General features: G+C 29.3%; 1 protein-coding gene across 1 annotated transcript in view; it reads left to right on the top strand.

Moving 5' to 3' along the window:
• Positions 1-16,444, top strand: part of LOC111632412 (protein yippee-like 5) — a 37,305-nt gene extending 20,861 nt beyond the window's left edge. The window contains exons 2-6 of the mRNA XM_023376827.1: positions 138-187; positions 7,526-7,662; positions 10,978-11,035; positions 15,530-15,714; positions 15,780-16,444. Coding sequence (XP_023232595.1) covers positions 15,554-15,714; positions 15,780-15,978 — 360 coding nt within the window. The 5' untranslated portion in view covers positions 138-187; positions 7,526-7,662; positions 10,978-11,035; positions 15,530-15,553 and the 3' untranslated portion in view covers positions 15,979-16,444. The remainder of the gene's footprint in view (positions 1-137; positions 188-7,525; positions 7,663-10,977; positions 11,036-15,529; positions 15,715-15,779) is intronic.
• Positions 16,445-16,768: the final 324 nt, after the last annotated feature.

Raw genomic sequence — 16,768 nt, forward strand, 5'->3', positions numbered from 1 at the left:
ATTTTCTTCATAAAAATTATATCAATGTAAATAAAATTTATATTTTTTCTTTCATTTTTTTTTTTCAAATTATTTTTAAAATATAGTCATGCTATTAAAATATTGTATTTTTTTTTTTTTTTTTTTTTTTTCTAAAGGCTGGAGAATTTAGACCAGTTTACAGATTCATATTCTTTTGAAATAATAGGTAAGTGGATGACTTTATATACGTATTTATAGTGGATGACTTCTTTCTGAACATTTGTTTTTAGATATAATTCTATGCATTTCTTAAGTCCCAAATGGATTGAAGTTGTTTAGATGATTTTGTGTATTAATTTATTGATATTGTATTGATTAATATGATTTATTGTATTAATTTAATATCTTTTTATTTGATATATCAGTTAACACATATTTAACAGCAATTATCTATTCAAATGAGTTAAAATTTTTATGTATCTATGGTACTGTAAAATGCTATTCAGTTTTGAAGTTATGGAATTTGAAATTCACTTAATTTTATTGCATGTCTGATCAAATGTAAATTATAACAGAATCTTTATATTCAATTATCACAACATAGAACTTTATAGTCAGATTTGATTCTTGGCTAAAGTCCAAGGATTGAATGTCACTGACTATAAAGTTTTTCAGGCCAAGGCTCTTTGTGTTATGTAATTAATGACTATGTTAGAACATAAGTAAAAACTTAAAATAATTGTATATTACTTAAATAAAACTTGTAACTTTTATAATTTTATAGTTATTAAAATAATAAAACATTATTAATAAAAATAAAAAGTTTTAAATTTGAGAAATCTATGTTAATTCAACGAGTAGTTGAGTAGTTGCTGTACTTCTCATATATACAAGGTAGCTTCAAAAAGTTCCTGAAATTGGTTTATTACTCAAAAGTATGTGTACAATTGACAAATCTAGCAACGTCCTTCAAAGTATTGTCCTTTGGTAACCATACGCTTTTGCCAATGCTGGTATAGCTGCTGATAATATTTTTGGAAGCCATCTCACGACAGTGCCTACAATGCAGATGTTGCACTCTATAACGTCATCTCATTCTTGAAGTGGCATCCTTTGATGGCATCTTTCAACCAGAGGAAGAGGTAGAAATTGCATGAGGTCCATCATGAGCATTGGTGGCACAATGTGTTGGCAAATATCATGCATGTTCAATTGATAATGCAGGATGGAATGACGACTTCCAATTGAAATTCCGGCTGTCTTGGCAATCTGCTCAATTGACTGCTGTCTGTCTGACTTCACAATCTCACATACAACCAACACTTTCTCCTCAGATGTTGATGTTGACAGACGATCATTTCTAAAATCATCAGCGATACTATCTTGTTCTTCACAAAAGCATTTTTTGCCAGTCATAAACCTTAGAATGCTTTATGGCAGATTCAACTTAGGTGTCCTGAAGCAACTTTGACATCTCAGAGGGTTATTCCCCAATAACACAAAATTTTAAATTTGCATGTTGTTCTTCCACAGACATTTTCATCAAACTCTGTTTCATGACATCTCACTAATGTGACCTTCAGTGAATGGAACTATTGTCATCTTGCCAGCAAGTATGGATTTGTTTGAACATATTTCTCTATTCTTGACATGTTTAGCTAAGACACGCATTACATGTTTCCTTTTTTGTTGCTTTAATTGATTAACCCATCATAAATCTGGGAACTTTTTGAAACTACCTTGTATATTTATTTATTTGCCTTTAATTATAGTCTGGATAATCTCTGGATATTGAAGGAAAGACTGTAATATTCCTAAATTGTCAAAGAAGTTCCTTTCTAACATTTTAATAAATCCAGAGATACAAGCAATATTATATTAGAAATTTTTGCTATTATTATTATTGTTATAACTTAAAAATAATTCAATTTGGAGATGTTGACTCTTAGAAAATAAAGCTTCATTTATTGATTTTTTTTGTCTATTTATAACATTCTGGAATAAAGGTTAGTCAGTTGAGAGATAAGGAGGGTCATGAATGTAAGATGTTTCCAATCAGTGTGGCAGCAATTAATCTACTACACTTACATGGTCTAACTTAATATAGGTTGGAAAGTAAATTTTTTTTATCTGTATTTCGTTTAGTCCTCCTTTTAAGACCTTGACAATACTCCTATTACAACGGCCTTATATTTATAACTTTCTCTTTTCTTCCTGATCATTTATTTCCATATATTTGCTAAACTGTTACATTTATTATTAGTAGTAACTGTTTTTTTCACATTTTCTCAAAAACAACATTTTCTCTCTCAACTCTTTCACCCTCTTCCACCACCTAACCTGTACACTTCTATATTTCCTGCATCAGAGCTTGTGTTACCCATTCTTAAGTACCTTTTGAGCATTTATACAACATTTCAACTTTATAATTTAAAAAATTGCATAAAATATAATACAATTATGAAGCTAGAATGTAAAACTCATGTAACAACCTCTCATACATTGGATGTAGTTTGATATAGGAATGTAGGCATATACTCCATTCTTATATCCATTCTATATCTTTGGAGGCTGATAATGGATGATTAAAGTAGCTGAAAACATTTGAACAGTAGTTTAGTTTCTTTAGCTTATGTTAGTTTTTAATACATCTGCACAGTAATCGGGGTTATAAGTTTTGTTTCACTCCAGTCACTCCAGATCACTAGTATTGAATTAGGCTATCAAAAAAGTATAGTAATTTGTAATTTTTGTGAAATTCATTTTAAAAATGTTTTGAAAATAAACTACTGATTAACGATTATGACAGATGGTAAGAAACTTGCATATTTAACAAAATTGTTGAGATTTTAGTATTTTTTGGGGACTTTATGAATACCCTGTAAATATGTGTTTGTTCCAATAATATAATTGAATAACATTCTTTTAATTTGTATACTATCCTGAATTATTCTACAACAGTTTAATCTTCTTATTGTCTATTGTGAACAAGGAAACATCTATTTGTTTAGCACATCAGGTAATGGATAGGGAAATCAAAGTGTTGTGGAGCAATCAAGAATAGTTTACAAATTAAATTTATTACATGAATATTATGATTATTAAATTTATTACATGAATATTATGATTTACAAGAATATTTAGTTATCAAAATTTATAGAAATTTAGTGAGATGTATGTAAACAAATCATATAAGGAAAAATCAAGTTTTGAGAACTGAAACTATTATGAATATATAATAAACATCATACATATTATATAAATAGGCCGTAGTTAATTAGATTTTTATTATATTTATTCATATATAGAATGACCCAACAGATAGTTAATTGAGATAAATTTTGAGATTAGTGGTAACTATTCTTAAATTAATGTCAAAATATTTCCTGTTTAGCATTCTAACTACCCTTTACTAACCTTTAACATGCAATTTTTTGTTTGTCATAAATCAAAAAATTGTTCATTCAATCCTGACAAAGGTCAGTTAATTTGATCGAAAACATTAGATTACATTAATAAAATAGACTGCATGTTAAAGGCTAGTAAAGGGTAGTTATTTTTTAGTAAGTGCAGTTTGAGAAGAGCTTAGCATTCTTTTTGATCATCCTGTCTGTATAAATAAAATCTAAACCTGTTAGGCATTTGTAAATTTAATTAGGTAGTGAAAATAGTGAATATTATTTCAGCTGTTAGTTGTTAAAGAAACAGTTACCATGACTAATTTAAACAAAAAATTTTTGTTCTTCACATCTGCATATGACTACTGATGTTATTCAATTACATTGTAGGTTGTAGTGATGTCATTTATTTTTTCAGAATACTCAATGAACATCCTCATACTTAAAAATTATTTCTTCAAAGCTAAGATAACATTAAATATGTAAGAAAAGAATTTTACCAGTTTTCATAATATTCCTTGTTGTAACTATCAAACTTATGATGCATAGAAAAAGATAATGCTTGTGATTAGGGATTGCATTACTTGTTAAAAAATGCCTTGGGTAAATATACCAGTAATTTGATTTTTTTTTTTTTTTTGTTAAATTTGGGAAAAATAAGTAAATACAAAACAATTTTTTGAAGCCAAATATTTATTTATATACACTTCCACAAATATTTAGAGTTTTATGTATAAAAGACACAAAAGCAGCAAATTTTTTTATTTATATTACCAGTGGTACCAAACTTTTTGATTGGCAGGTCTTGTCCACCGTGGTCTAATGGATAAAACCACTGAACCTAGTCATTGGTTGTGAGTTGCACCTAATTAATGGGCTATCCTCATGGAGTTTTCTGAGTTTTCTTCATGTGTCTAACACATAGAGGGCCAATTTTCTATAGAAAAATTTTCCAAGAGGTTCTTTTCCTTGGCAGTTTCTCATATATTGTATTGCCTTATCCTGTTAATCTTGGAATCTTATACAGGCCATAAATATTTCGTATATTCCATATAAACTAAAAGTAGGCCTGTTTTCTATCATTTATAAGTCATATGCCAAATATGTTTTTAAGCCAGATTAATGTTCCATTGACCTGAATTGGCCTGGAGACCATAATTTGAGCACCACTGATTTAAACTGCAAAAGTAGTTTACATCATTTTTCTTTTAAATTATTACTTTATAGTTCTTCACAATTTTTAAAGTATCATCTTACAACACTAAGCTAGAGAGTTTGGCAATTTGTTTCTTTCCCCCGTAATCCCTACAGCGCACTAGTGATTTTAGTCGGTTGGTTGACCAACCGACGCTCTAACAGACCACAGTGTACCCGAAGAAGGCCAGAAACGTTCGTACTCATGTATAAACAGCTAGAAACAAGTGAGAAAGGTTTTGTCTTGGTCATCTTAAAATAGTTCTAGCTCCAAATGCATAGAAATAAGCAAATAATACAATAATATATATACAGTAGAGCATCGTTTATCCAAATCAATTGGGGACTGGGGTTGTTTGTATAACTTATTTTTTGGATAACTGATTATGTACGAAAAAATATATTATCTTATCCCATGTTGAAATTTTTCTCTGCTGTGTGTCACTTCTCATTGAATTTTTGTCGATATTAAGCCTAACGTAAATTTTTAAAAATAGTAATCGTGGCTATTGTATCATTAAAAATTATTTCTTTATTTTTTACAAACAAAATAAATATATTGAAAAATATAAAAACAAAAAAATTATATTTCGAAGTTAATCTAGTATCAAAAGTGTTCAATTCAACACGACAGTCTGACTGGAATGCTTTCAGTTAACCGAAAGTGTTCCAGTCAATTGATTGGTTTTCGGATAAACGACGCTCTACCGTATTTTTCTCTACTGCATGTCTGTCTGAAGAAAGATATACATGCCAGATTAAAAAGTATTTAATTAATGAAGGGATTCTGGCCTATGTTCTTTAGTAATATGCTGAATGTTAAACTGTTAAAACATCTTGATATGTTCTTCTTATCCTTAATTACTTATATTATACTTTTGTCCACTTTGGACATTTTTGTGAATTAGGACTTGTTATACTGAGGGAAGAGAGAGAAACAATTTTCAATTAAAATATATTTACTGTAATGTAATCTTGTATGTATACCACTACAATCAAGGATTTTGGGCCAATACAATTTGGGCCCTTCTCAGCAGACAATACCTTTTTATGTTTATATTTTAATATAACCATATATTTCTTTCAACATTTTTGGAATAGATTGTTAAACTGCTATTTTTTAAATTTTTGTTACAACACAATTTTATTCACTTAAACATCACTTATTTGTTACAGTAAATATATTTTAATTGGAAATTGTTTCTCTCTTGTCCCTCAGTATAACAAGTCTTAGTTCACAAGAACATCCAAAGTGGATAAAAATATAATGTTAAAACATTTTATTTGTTAATAGGATTTAAGTTTGATCTAGGAACTATTAATATAAATATTCATTTAATCCAACCAAAAAAATAAGAACTAGCGCATAAAAGAAATGGTTGGATTCAAGTAAGATCTGAGTTTGTGTCTTACAGTAGCAAGATTATGCAAATAAAATATAGCCTATAAGTCAATTCTTTTATAAATGCTTAAAACTGCCTGAATCATGAACAATAATATGAGATTGTTTTGAACTGATTTTAACCATTTTTAATATGTATCTCAGTTAACTGACTTTGGGACAACATTGTATGTAAGAAAAAACAAAGGAAACTGCATTTATGGCTACAGCTAGAATTTAATGTAGACTATAAATGCTGGTTACAGCTGTAAACACCTCCATTGAGAGCTTGTATGGGGTCTTAGGGGTAAATTACTGCCTTTTGTCCCTTTTTTTTTAACAAATGAAATATTTGTTAATAAAAAGTAGTCTTGAAGAGTTTATTTTTTGTTATTAAAAATAATAAATTTTATAGGGGAAGGACTATAACCTTGAAGTTTTCTTCAGGTCTGGAGAAAATTTTCCAGCTTTCCCTCTCAATGGCCCTTACTGTAAATAAACATTTTACTATTACTTCTTTGTTTATAGGATAAAATTTAGTTCTTTTATCAAACAGGATAAGTATGTCTTTGTAGTTTACATACGATGTTAAAAGCATTGCCAATTCTACAAGAATCTACTGCAGTAAAAATTTCTTTGTTCAAATATTTTCAATTGTCTTAAACAATCTTCTTCAGGAAATTACAACTTGAAAAAATGAATGCCTAACAGCCTTTTAGAATGTAATTTATTAGAGAAGATTGTTTAAGATGATTTAAAAATGTTTGAATAAAGAAATTTTTACTGCATTAGATGCTTGTAGGTTGGTAGTTGTACAAGTGCAGTTCCTCAAGGAGTAATAAATTAAAAGCATTATTATATTATTATAGCAGTCCCTCATTATATCACACTAGTTGGGAGAAAACTAAATTTATGATAATATATCAGATGGCATGATATAATGAATGTATTTATTCATCTGTTTTGTCTATTTTGAAACTCCATGCTGACTTGTATGAAATACAAACCATAAAATGGGTTGTATTTCATACAATGGCAATTTCAGTGCCAAATATTGGAATAAGATAATATTTCTTTGCCAGTAAAAAATCCAATAGCAACTGATTTTTTAAAAATTATTGGCTAAAGTGTTTTTATATTTGGAAGACAAAAAAGCACAATATACCATAAATATCTTTATATAAATGTATAAATGATTATGTAACTGCAGTAATGTTAATGATGTGACTTCATAAGTTATCTTAAAAATTCAGTCTTATCCTCTTTAACCATAACTCGTTACATCACGACGAGAGATCAATGATTGTAAAAAACAGCATTCAAAATGTAACTGATTCCAATGAAAATTTAATGAAATGATACTAGGAATGATACTACTCTTAACAAAATTTTTTAATCACTTAACTCTAGTCAAATTACTCTTATATCTAATTATTAAATTAGTCTTAATGTAGCCTGATAGATAATCTGGCAAATCATTTGGGATTAATTGAATTGAGATATTGAATTGTTATTATATAAATAAAACTCATTTTATAATACTTTTTGCATATTTTGATAAACTAATAAATAGATTTTTTTTTCTTTTTAGATATTCTGATTTTAAGAAGTCAGTTTCATCGAAAATGCAAATGTCACTGAACAGCTATGCAAATTAGTAGTGTGAAGTACTAATTGTGTACTGAATAAGCATATGTGATTTTATATTGATAAATTGATTTAAAAAAAGGTAAGAAAATTTCATTCAAAAGTGATTTAAAATTTTTATATCTAATTTGTTTGTACAGTGGTGCCTCGTATAACGTACGCCTTAAGTAACGGACTCTGCGAACAACGGACTTTCTGTTTGGCCATTACGTAACTCGAGCAACAGACTGGCTGCAAAGAACGGACTTTCCGTTCAGCAATTACGTGAGGCGAACAACGGACTTTCTGAGTACAAGTGCGAATGATGTTTCCACTCTTTTGCTGTTGCCAATGACAATCTGCTATTTTTATAATATATTAGTACTATTAGAATATATTATTAGTATATCTTAAGTACCGAGTTCCTGTTGGGATTTGGCTTGCTCCCTTGTTTATTATGTACATCACCTCAGTGCAGGGTATTTACATTTATTTACGTGTTGTGCAAATCATGGCTTCTAAAATAAACAGAAAAGTGATTTCAATTGAAACAAAGCAAGAAATCATCAGAAGGAGTAAAAGTTGACAAAAATTTCCTTGTCAAATGGGAAGAGGTTGAACAGTTTACCAACACTCATTATTCAAACAGAGCTGAGGCCAACAGGATCAATGATCTCTACAATGATACCCTTGCCCGTCATTTCTGACAGGTGTTGAAGAAAAGAGAGAAACAGACCACTTGGACATGTTTTCTGAGAAGCCAGCTGCCAAGAAACAAAGGATGGAACAAGAAGACAAGAAGAGTTGACCCTGCAAGCTCCGGTAGCCTCTCCTGAATCTGACTCCGATTTAAAAAACAATAAAAAGAGACCTGATGCAATGTGTAAAAAAGACTTTTTACACATTGCAGCAGGTCTCTTTTTATTGTATCTGTATGAATGTGTGAAGAAAGTGTTCCTCCACTTCCTCCTCACAACATCTGACTACCTGGCATAACTGGTGACTGCTCCATTTTAATTTTTTTATGGTACAGTACGGTTATTTTATGCTGCGGAACAAATTATATGTTTTTAACATGTATTTCTATGGGAAACTACATTTCGTATAACGGACATTCACCTGGAATGGATTAAGTACGTTATATGTGGCACCATTGTAACTATTTAATTTCTGTTTCAGGAATCTTAATAATAAAAATCATCAAATAACTCAGAATTTTTACTATTCAAAGTAGTTGCTTATTTAGTAGAACTAAAATAATCATTAGTTAATGCAGTGCTTTTTTTTATTCTATTAGGCAATGGTATACCATACTAACAATTTTCTGACAATATATAAGTGTTCATAAAGTCTATGTCAAGTTTTAGAAATTTATTGTGTGAACATGATGAGAGCTATTGACAGCTCACATGTACCATAGCATAGGTAGATTCACAAAGTTTCTCTCCCATTTGCTACTTGCATACTGTTGACTGTAATTGCACACACTTTTCTGGACATCACATTTCTCGACCACTGGACAAGTCAAATTGGTCCCTGATAAATTTGGTTATAAAGGTAGTAAACATAAAAATTTTGTTGCTGATGAAATAATGATGATATAATGTTGTTATTCTCTGTTTATGTTTGGATTATCTATTTCTTTACTCTATGAAAGGATGCTATGTTTACTAGATTAGTCTGATCAAAGTTTGAATTTTATAAACTGTCATCTGTAAAAGTTTTTCAAGCATTTAAAAGCAATCCCCAGACAACAGCATACAAAATCATTAATTTATCTGAACATAATAGCTTATTATTTTCCTATTAAAGAAATGTTTACAGTTGACCCCCCCTATAACACTGTTGATAATTCCGTTTTATATGAATTCCATGTTGTACGAGTCACTTAGATTTTACAAATACGTATGCCGAGCTGTGAACGGCTCACATATTTGTAAAATCTAAGTGACTCGTACAACATGGAATTCATATAAACGGAATTATCAACAGTGTTATAGGAGGGTCAACTGTATTTCTTATATCATACTTTGGTTAAAATGCAAAAATTGTTGATAACGTTCAATATAAAAAATTTTATTTATTAATAAAAGAATTTGATTTGATCAAATACAAGATATTTAGTTGATTTTTGTATGCTTTTGCTATAGAAAACCTGCATTTTTAAAGGTTTTTGTATGTGCATCAGCCTGCTGTGTTTTGTTTTTATTAGTATATTTGCAGAATTGCGGAACATTTAAGATTACTGAAACACGATGCAATGGTAACTTTCTTTGCTAAATTTGATGTAGATTTTTTTTAATCTACAGATGCAGAATCTCCAATGCATCTGTAGGTTAAGCAGAAGTTGTGAGTTTAAGCCCTCCTCTGGTTCTACTTTTCTTCCAAAATATTCTATGTAGATAAATAATTTGTATTATTATTCTGTATTATTTTATATCAAAAAGAGAGAAATTGAAATATATTTTAATCACTTTTTCATGTATAAATTATTAGGCTGCATTTATGCAGTTGCAAGAAATGCAAGAGGGGAGAGGAAAACAGGATGAGAGGGAAACCAACTGAACCAAAGTCACATGACTATAGGAGTACTCTCCTTGATTTTACTTTAGTTGCATTCATGCAAAAGCTGGGAAAGAAAAGTCCAATGAATTTTACAACAAAACAAAGAAAAAATAAAATGAAAAATAAATGAAATTACTCTATTAGCATTCCCTTTCTTTTGTATGGCCTTCCTGTGCTTTTTACAACTTCTTGAGCCATTTTATTCATATTCGACAGATTGCTGGTGTTCCCATCATCACCATTTTATGTTGTTACACAGTGGTGAGGCTGTCAAATTACTATGCATATGCCAACTTGGGAGGGGAGAGAAAAATATGAGAGGATGGGAAGTTGGTACATTTCTCCAGGGCTGCGGAGTCGGAGTCGTGGAGTTTTGGTGTTTTGGCCGGAGTCGTGAAGTTTTGGTGTTTTAGTCGGAGTCGTCAAAAAATCTGCCGACTCCGACTCCCTTTTTACTTACCAACTTGTTATTTATATGAAACGGAGTCGAATGGTAAGGAAAAGTCAGAGTTGGAGTCGGTAGATTATTATGCGACTCCACAGCCCTGCATTTCTCACACTTGACATACATGAATGCCATTTCCTTCTCTTACGTAAACTACATTGCGACTGTGCATTCTGATTCCAAATTTCTGTTTTGTCTGTTTTTTTTTTTTTTTTTTTTTTATGCCAGCATAAATGCATCCTAACAGTGTGAAGTAACTAGAAAGGAAAGCTATTTTAGATTATTAATATTTTGATTGTTATATTGCCAAATTTGTAACTATTAATAAGTCAACAGAAATTTATTCTGTATATAATTTTTATATAAAGTAATTAGCTATTTAATATATTATTATTATTATTTTATACAGAGTTTTAAATTTCCATTAAAAGTATCCTTAAGATATTGAAGATAAGCTTATTTCAGGTATGTTTTAAAATAAATATAATAAAATTGTACACATGTAAATATAATTAAATTTGTAAATATCAATTTTCCAGTTTGCTAATAAAATATTAACAAATATCCAATTACAGACCTAAAGAATTTGTTTATTGGCATTAATAAAAATATTTTATACAATAATGGAAATGTAAGCAAAATATTGTTGAAATTAATCTGATTGCAATCTGGAAATTGTTTTAAGTGGACCAAGTTATAACTATGTGAATTTTATTAATTTTAATTAAATTAATTAACCCTATATTTGTAAATTTGCTGTAGTTAAGAAACTGTATATCAAGTATACACCTTTTTAACCTTATTATTTAATTTTTGAATAAAACTCTGATATGTATCAGAAAATTTTATAAAAAATTATCTTATTGTAAATTTTTGACACCAAGCACAAGTCTAGAGTAATATATTTGTGTTAGAATAAAAGTAAAGAAATAAATTGCCAAAACTTCAGTCTGGTAACTTCAAACTGAATGCTTTTGAAACCAAATGAGAGAATCCTTCAATGAGTAGATCTATGAATGATGAAGGCCGAGTAACTAGTTATTTTGAAATTGTGTACGAAAATTTCTGAGGGGTTTTTCACCTGCCAAGATTTGATTCCAAAGCAGCAGACTGACACCTTAACTGTCTTAGCCATCTTACCACTGAGTAAACAGAGTTGAAATACAGGTATCCCTTATATAACACAGTAGTTATGTTCTGAAAAAATGCCATGTTATGCAGGGGCGAATCCTGGCCAAAATTTTTGGGCATGCTGAAAGTTAATAATAATAATAATAGGCCTATCTCTAGCACTAAACAATAGGCAGAAATGTTATTTGGTGTGAATAAAAAAGTATGGACTATTATAAAGCTCATTATATCTACACATGAAAAATATGAATTATATCATAATGAAAAAGTATTAAAAGTTTATGATAATAATTCAAATTTTGTGGACCCTTGACACCGAGGGCCCAGGGCTTAAGCCGTATTAATCTCTATGTAGATCTGCCCCTGTATACAATACATATATGCTGACTGGGTACTGTAAGCTTTTGATATAGTTTGGCCATGTTAAATGCTTTGAATGACATCACATGTGTGCACTTGTTTGCTGCGGCAAACCTCTACAGGAGCAAGCGACTGAGTTCCTGCAAGCATCACACTGATTTAAAACCGCTAGCTGCCAATGAAAAAGTAAACACAATTGATAAAAGAGTTTACATGTTAGAATAAATTATTATTGACATGTTTGTTCTCATATAAAAAGTATATTGACAATCAAAACTTTCTTTTAAGCATATGGCACATGCTAAGCAAGCTCGGAAAATTTGCCCCTGATGTTATGCAAATCCATGCTATACGAAACAAAGGACTAGTGCAAAACATAGGGTTAGGTTCCAAAAGTTAGCAAAAGTATACTATTCTTTTTGATTACAAAGAGAAATATGTTTATTAAAGCAATCAATAATTAACTAACAATTACAATTTAACAACGCTTACCTAAAATTGTTTAAACAAACTTCACTAAGTATGAAGATTAATCTGTAAAATCAAAACACAATGAAAATCTTAATCTGAAAGCAATGACAACAACACCTGGTTGATGAAAAGTGCAGTTTTCATTAAAATAAACCTGACAAAAGGTGCAAAACAAATTGAAAATACCAATAAACAAAAATCTGTAGGTAAATTTGAGACAACACACATGCTTACTTGAAGAAAAACATATTGAATAACAGAGTTTGTACTTAATCGAGAGATTTTGTATGAAAGATTTCCCAAATTCTGAAACTGTGTCAGAGTGAGGTCACGTTGTACAGGGGATATCCCCAATTTTCAAACCATGTTAGGTCAAAACAGTGTTGTAGAAGTGTCACATTATATGATGGATACCTGTATATGCTTTTACCAATATACATTAAATGACATGAATACTTAAAGTTTTTAATCCTGTATATTGATACAATACAAAATTAACTAAATGTAAGACATGCAAAAATATATTTTTGCATATCTAACAGTTAATTTTGTATTTTTTGTCAAGAATAAAAATATATTTTCTTACATAGTACCAATGTAATTCACGTGTGCACTTAAATTTATCACGTTTTGTTTTCATAGAAAAATAATTTAAAATATTTTTGTACTTAATAAATCTGAATTTTATTAAATAAAAGCAGAATATTTAATGCATAATTATTTTATTTTATTATTAGCCAATTTTTTACACTGATCTACCTAACAAATTAATTTAGGTGTAGATTATCATATATAGAATAAATAAATATAGTATGAAATACAATGATGCCTTATATTTCAAATTTAATTCATTCCAGGAGGCTGTTTGAACACTGAATTGTGCAAAGTTTGAATAAATTTTTTTCCATTTGAAATAACAGAAAGTGAATTAATTCATTCCCAGATCTTAGATAATACCATTCTGATAAATTTAAACAGTAACTATGCATAATTGAAGGTAAAAATAACACAATTAAACCCCTAAATAATAAATTAAAACACAAAAATGATCAATAAAATACATAAATACTATATAATAAAATGAAAATTATATTTAATGGTTGCACACTTCTGCATCTTAAACATGGCTCCACAACACTTGTATCACTTTCATGTTTTGTAATAAGTTCCTTTCTCACTCAATCGTCAATACTTCTTAGGCTTCGTTGCTTCCATGTTCTTTGATGTCATGGTTAATAGGTATGGGTTATATATATTTATAACCAAACAAACCAAAAAGAAAGCAAAAAAAGCACTGAAAACGTGAGCATAACACAATATGTTTTCACAGCAAGAATGAGACAGAACCTGGACACATAACAGGTAGCATTTACACAATGCATTTTTTTCACTGCATGCAAAATTTGAATGTAGAAACATAATTCAAACTCCAGGTTGAATTTCTCCTGAATTTAGCATTTGAACTCTGGAATGTTCAAAGTAACACTTTAAAATTGTTTCTCTATGTACTTAGTCTAGTGTTCAAGAATAAACAGTTGTTTTTATTCATTTGCTATGCTGTGGAAACCAATTGTAATTTTATGAAATCACTACATATGCCTGAAATTAATTGACTGCATGATTCAGAGAGTNATCTTAGATAATACCATTCTGATAAATTTAAACAGTAACTATGCATAATTGAAGGTAAAAATAACACAATTAAACCCCTAAATAATAAATTAAAACACAAAAATGATCAATAAAATACATAAATACTATATAATAAAATGAAAATTATATTTAATGGTTGCACACTTCTGCATCTTAAACATGGCTCCACAACACTTGTATCACTTTCATGTTTTGTAATAAGTTCCTTTCTCACTCAATCGTCAATACTTCTTAGGCTTCGTTGCTTCCATGTTCTTTGATGTCATGGTTAATAGGTATGGGTTATATATATTTATAACCAAACAAACCAAAAAGAAAGCAAAAAAAGCACTGAAAACGTGAGCATAACACAATATGTTTTCACAGCAAGAATGAGACAGAACCTGGACACATAACAGGTAGCATTTACACAATGCATTTTTTTCACTGCATGCAAAATTTGAATGTAGAAACATAATTCAAACTCCAGGTTGAATTTCTCCTGAATTTAGCATTTGAACTCTGGAATGTTCAAAGTAACACTTTAAAATTGTTTCTCTATGTACTTAGTCTAGTGTTCAAGAATAAACAGTTGTTTTTATTCATTTGCTATGCTGTGGAAACCAATTGTAATTTTATGAAATCACTACATATGCCTGAAATTAATTGACTGCATGATTCAGAGAGTTGCAGTACTTATTAAAACTGAAGGTGAACCAATTCACTGTGCTTCTATAGTCTGTGGGAATTACTTTATCTATGAGCAATATTTTAATGTTTAGTGATATTTTTTCATGTAAAATTTGTTCAATGTATACTGTCCAGTATATAATAATACACTCTATTACAAAAAAATCAACATACTTTACAGCCAGTATGCAATAGTAATCAAATTCTGTGTGTGAAATGATGGTAAAAAAAATAAAAAACTTGTTAGAATATTATAACACAAGGATACATCATTAAAGAATGATTTTGTCACAAATGTTATAAATCAGAAAATGACAAATACAGTTTGTCAATTAATGCAACACTGACCAATGTCAGAAAATGTCAAAATAATACACTTATTTCCTATCAGTTAGTATATTTTTGGCGTGGAAACAAAGTGGAACCTTTAAAATATGAGAATCCATTCCATAACTCAAAACTAGATTATAAAAAATAAGTCAATTAATTTTGACTCATCAGTGGAAATGGTATTTTACCCAACAAAAATAGAAATAATCCAACCATTTAGTGGGAATAATTCTATAATTCCTTTATTTCTATTTAGTTATTTTAATAAATAATTTTTTAATGAATGTCTGTAATTAGTTTGATCTATTCCGAAATTTATACAAACTTTTTTATTTATCTTTTCAGAAATCAATTTAGTGGTTGAACACTATGGGACGAATCTTTCTCGATCACATTGGTGGTTCTCGTCTCTTTTCTTGCGCTAGTTGTGATACCATTCTGACAAATCGCAACGAACTAATCAGCACACGCTTTACTGGAGCCACGGGACGAGCTTTTCTTTTCAATCGAGTCGTCAATCTCACGTACAGGTAAACGTAAGTTTTAAATATTTAAATTTAAATTTTAAATCTATTAACAAATATTTAAATTATAGTGAAGTTCAAGATCGAGTAATGCTAACAGGAAGACATATGGTTAGAGATGTATCGTGCAAGAATTGTGACACAAAATTAGGTTGGATATACGAATTTGCCACAGAAGAAAATCAACGATACAAAGAAGGAAGGGTGATATTGGAGAGAGCCCTCGTCACCGAAAGTGACGGCATTGAAGAACACATGGGAGACGATTGATTTGAACATGGCCGGAGTAAAATTCATCGTTATATTTTACATCATTATGTAATGATGAGATTAGTTTATATTTTTGTTTTTTTTTTTTTTAATTGAAACATGTATTGGCTATGGAGTTCTTCAAACTAGTTAAACAAAAGACTATCCATAAAAAACCAGTCTATCCTTTAGAAACTGTTTGATATGGGAATCCTATTTATATTTAAAAACCTTCGTGATAAGTAGAATTTTAGATTTTTATGAAGGAAGAAAAAGAAAAAAAAAAACAGGAGTTTTTTTTACAGCTAGCAGTGCAGTATTTATTTATTTTTTGTAAGCAGATGAAACAAAATAACAAAATCTTACCTTTGAAGTTATGTAAATGCAGATTATTATTTATAAAAAAGAAAATTTATTAACCATACCGAGAGTATTCTAAACAATTTTGCCGGACAAATTTTGCTGATTTCTTACTTAAGCATGATGCNTCTTTAATACAAAACGTTTAGTTTTTATGCCTTTATTTAAATCTTTAACTATAATTTTGCCATTTAAGATATTATATTTGATTAAAGGAAAGGATAAAACAAAATTATTGTTACAAAACATAGTTTGTTTAGTCTAATAATGAATTTATTATGCTTAAGTCTAGAATATGTATAAAGGAATATGATTTTGATTCTATAATTTTGATTACATTATTGAATAAGTATTAATAATATTCTAAACTTCAAATTTCATAAACATGACAGACAAATAAAAGAAACTATGATAAAGCTTATTACATAACAAAATTAATGTTTTATTTTAC

This window comes from Centruroides sculpturatus, unplaced genomic scaffold (assembly GCF_000671375.1).
Source record: "Centruroides sculpturatus isolate CEXI.00-Female unplaced genomic scaffold, Cexi_2.0 scaffold834, whole genome shotgun sequence".
NCBI classification, from domain to species: Eukaryota; Metazoa; Arthropoda; class Arachnida; order Scorpiones; family Buthidae; genus Centruroides; species Centruroides sculpturatus.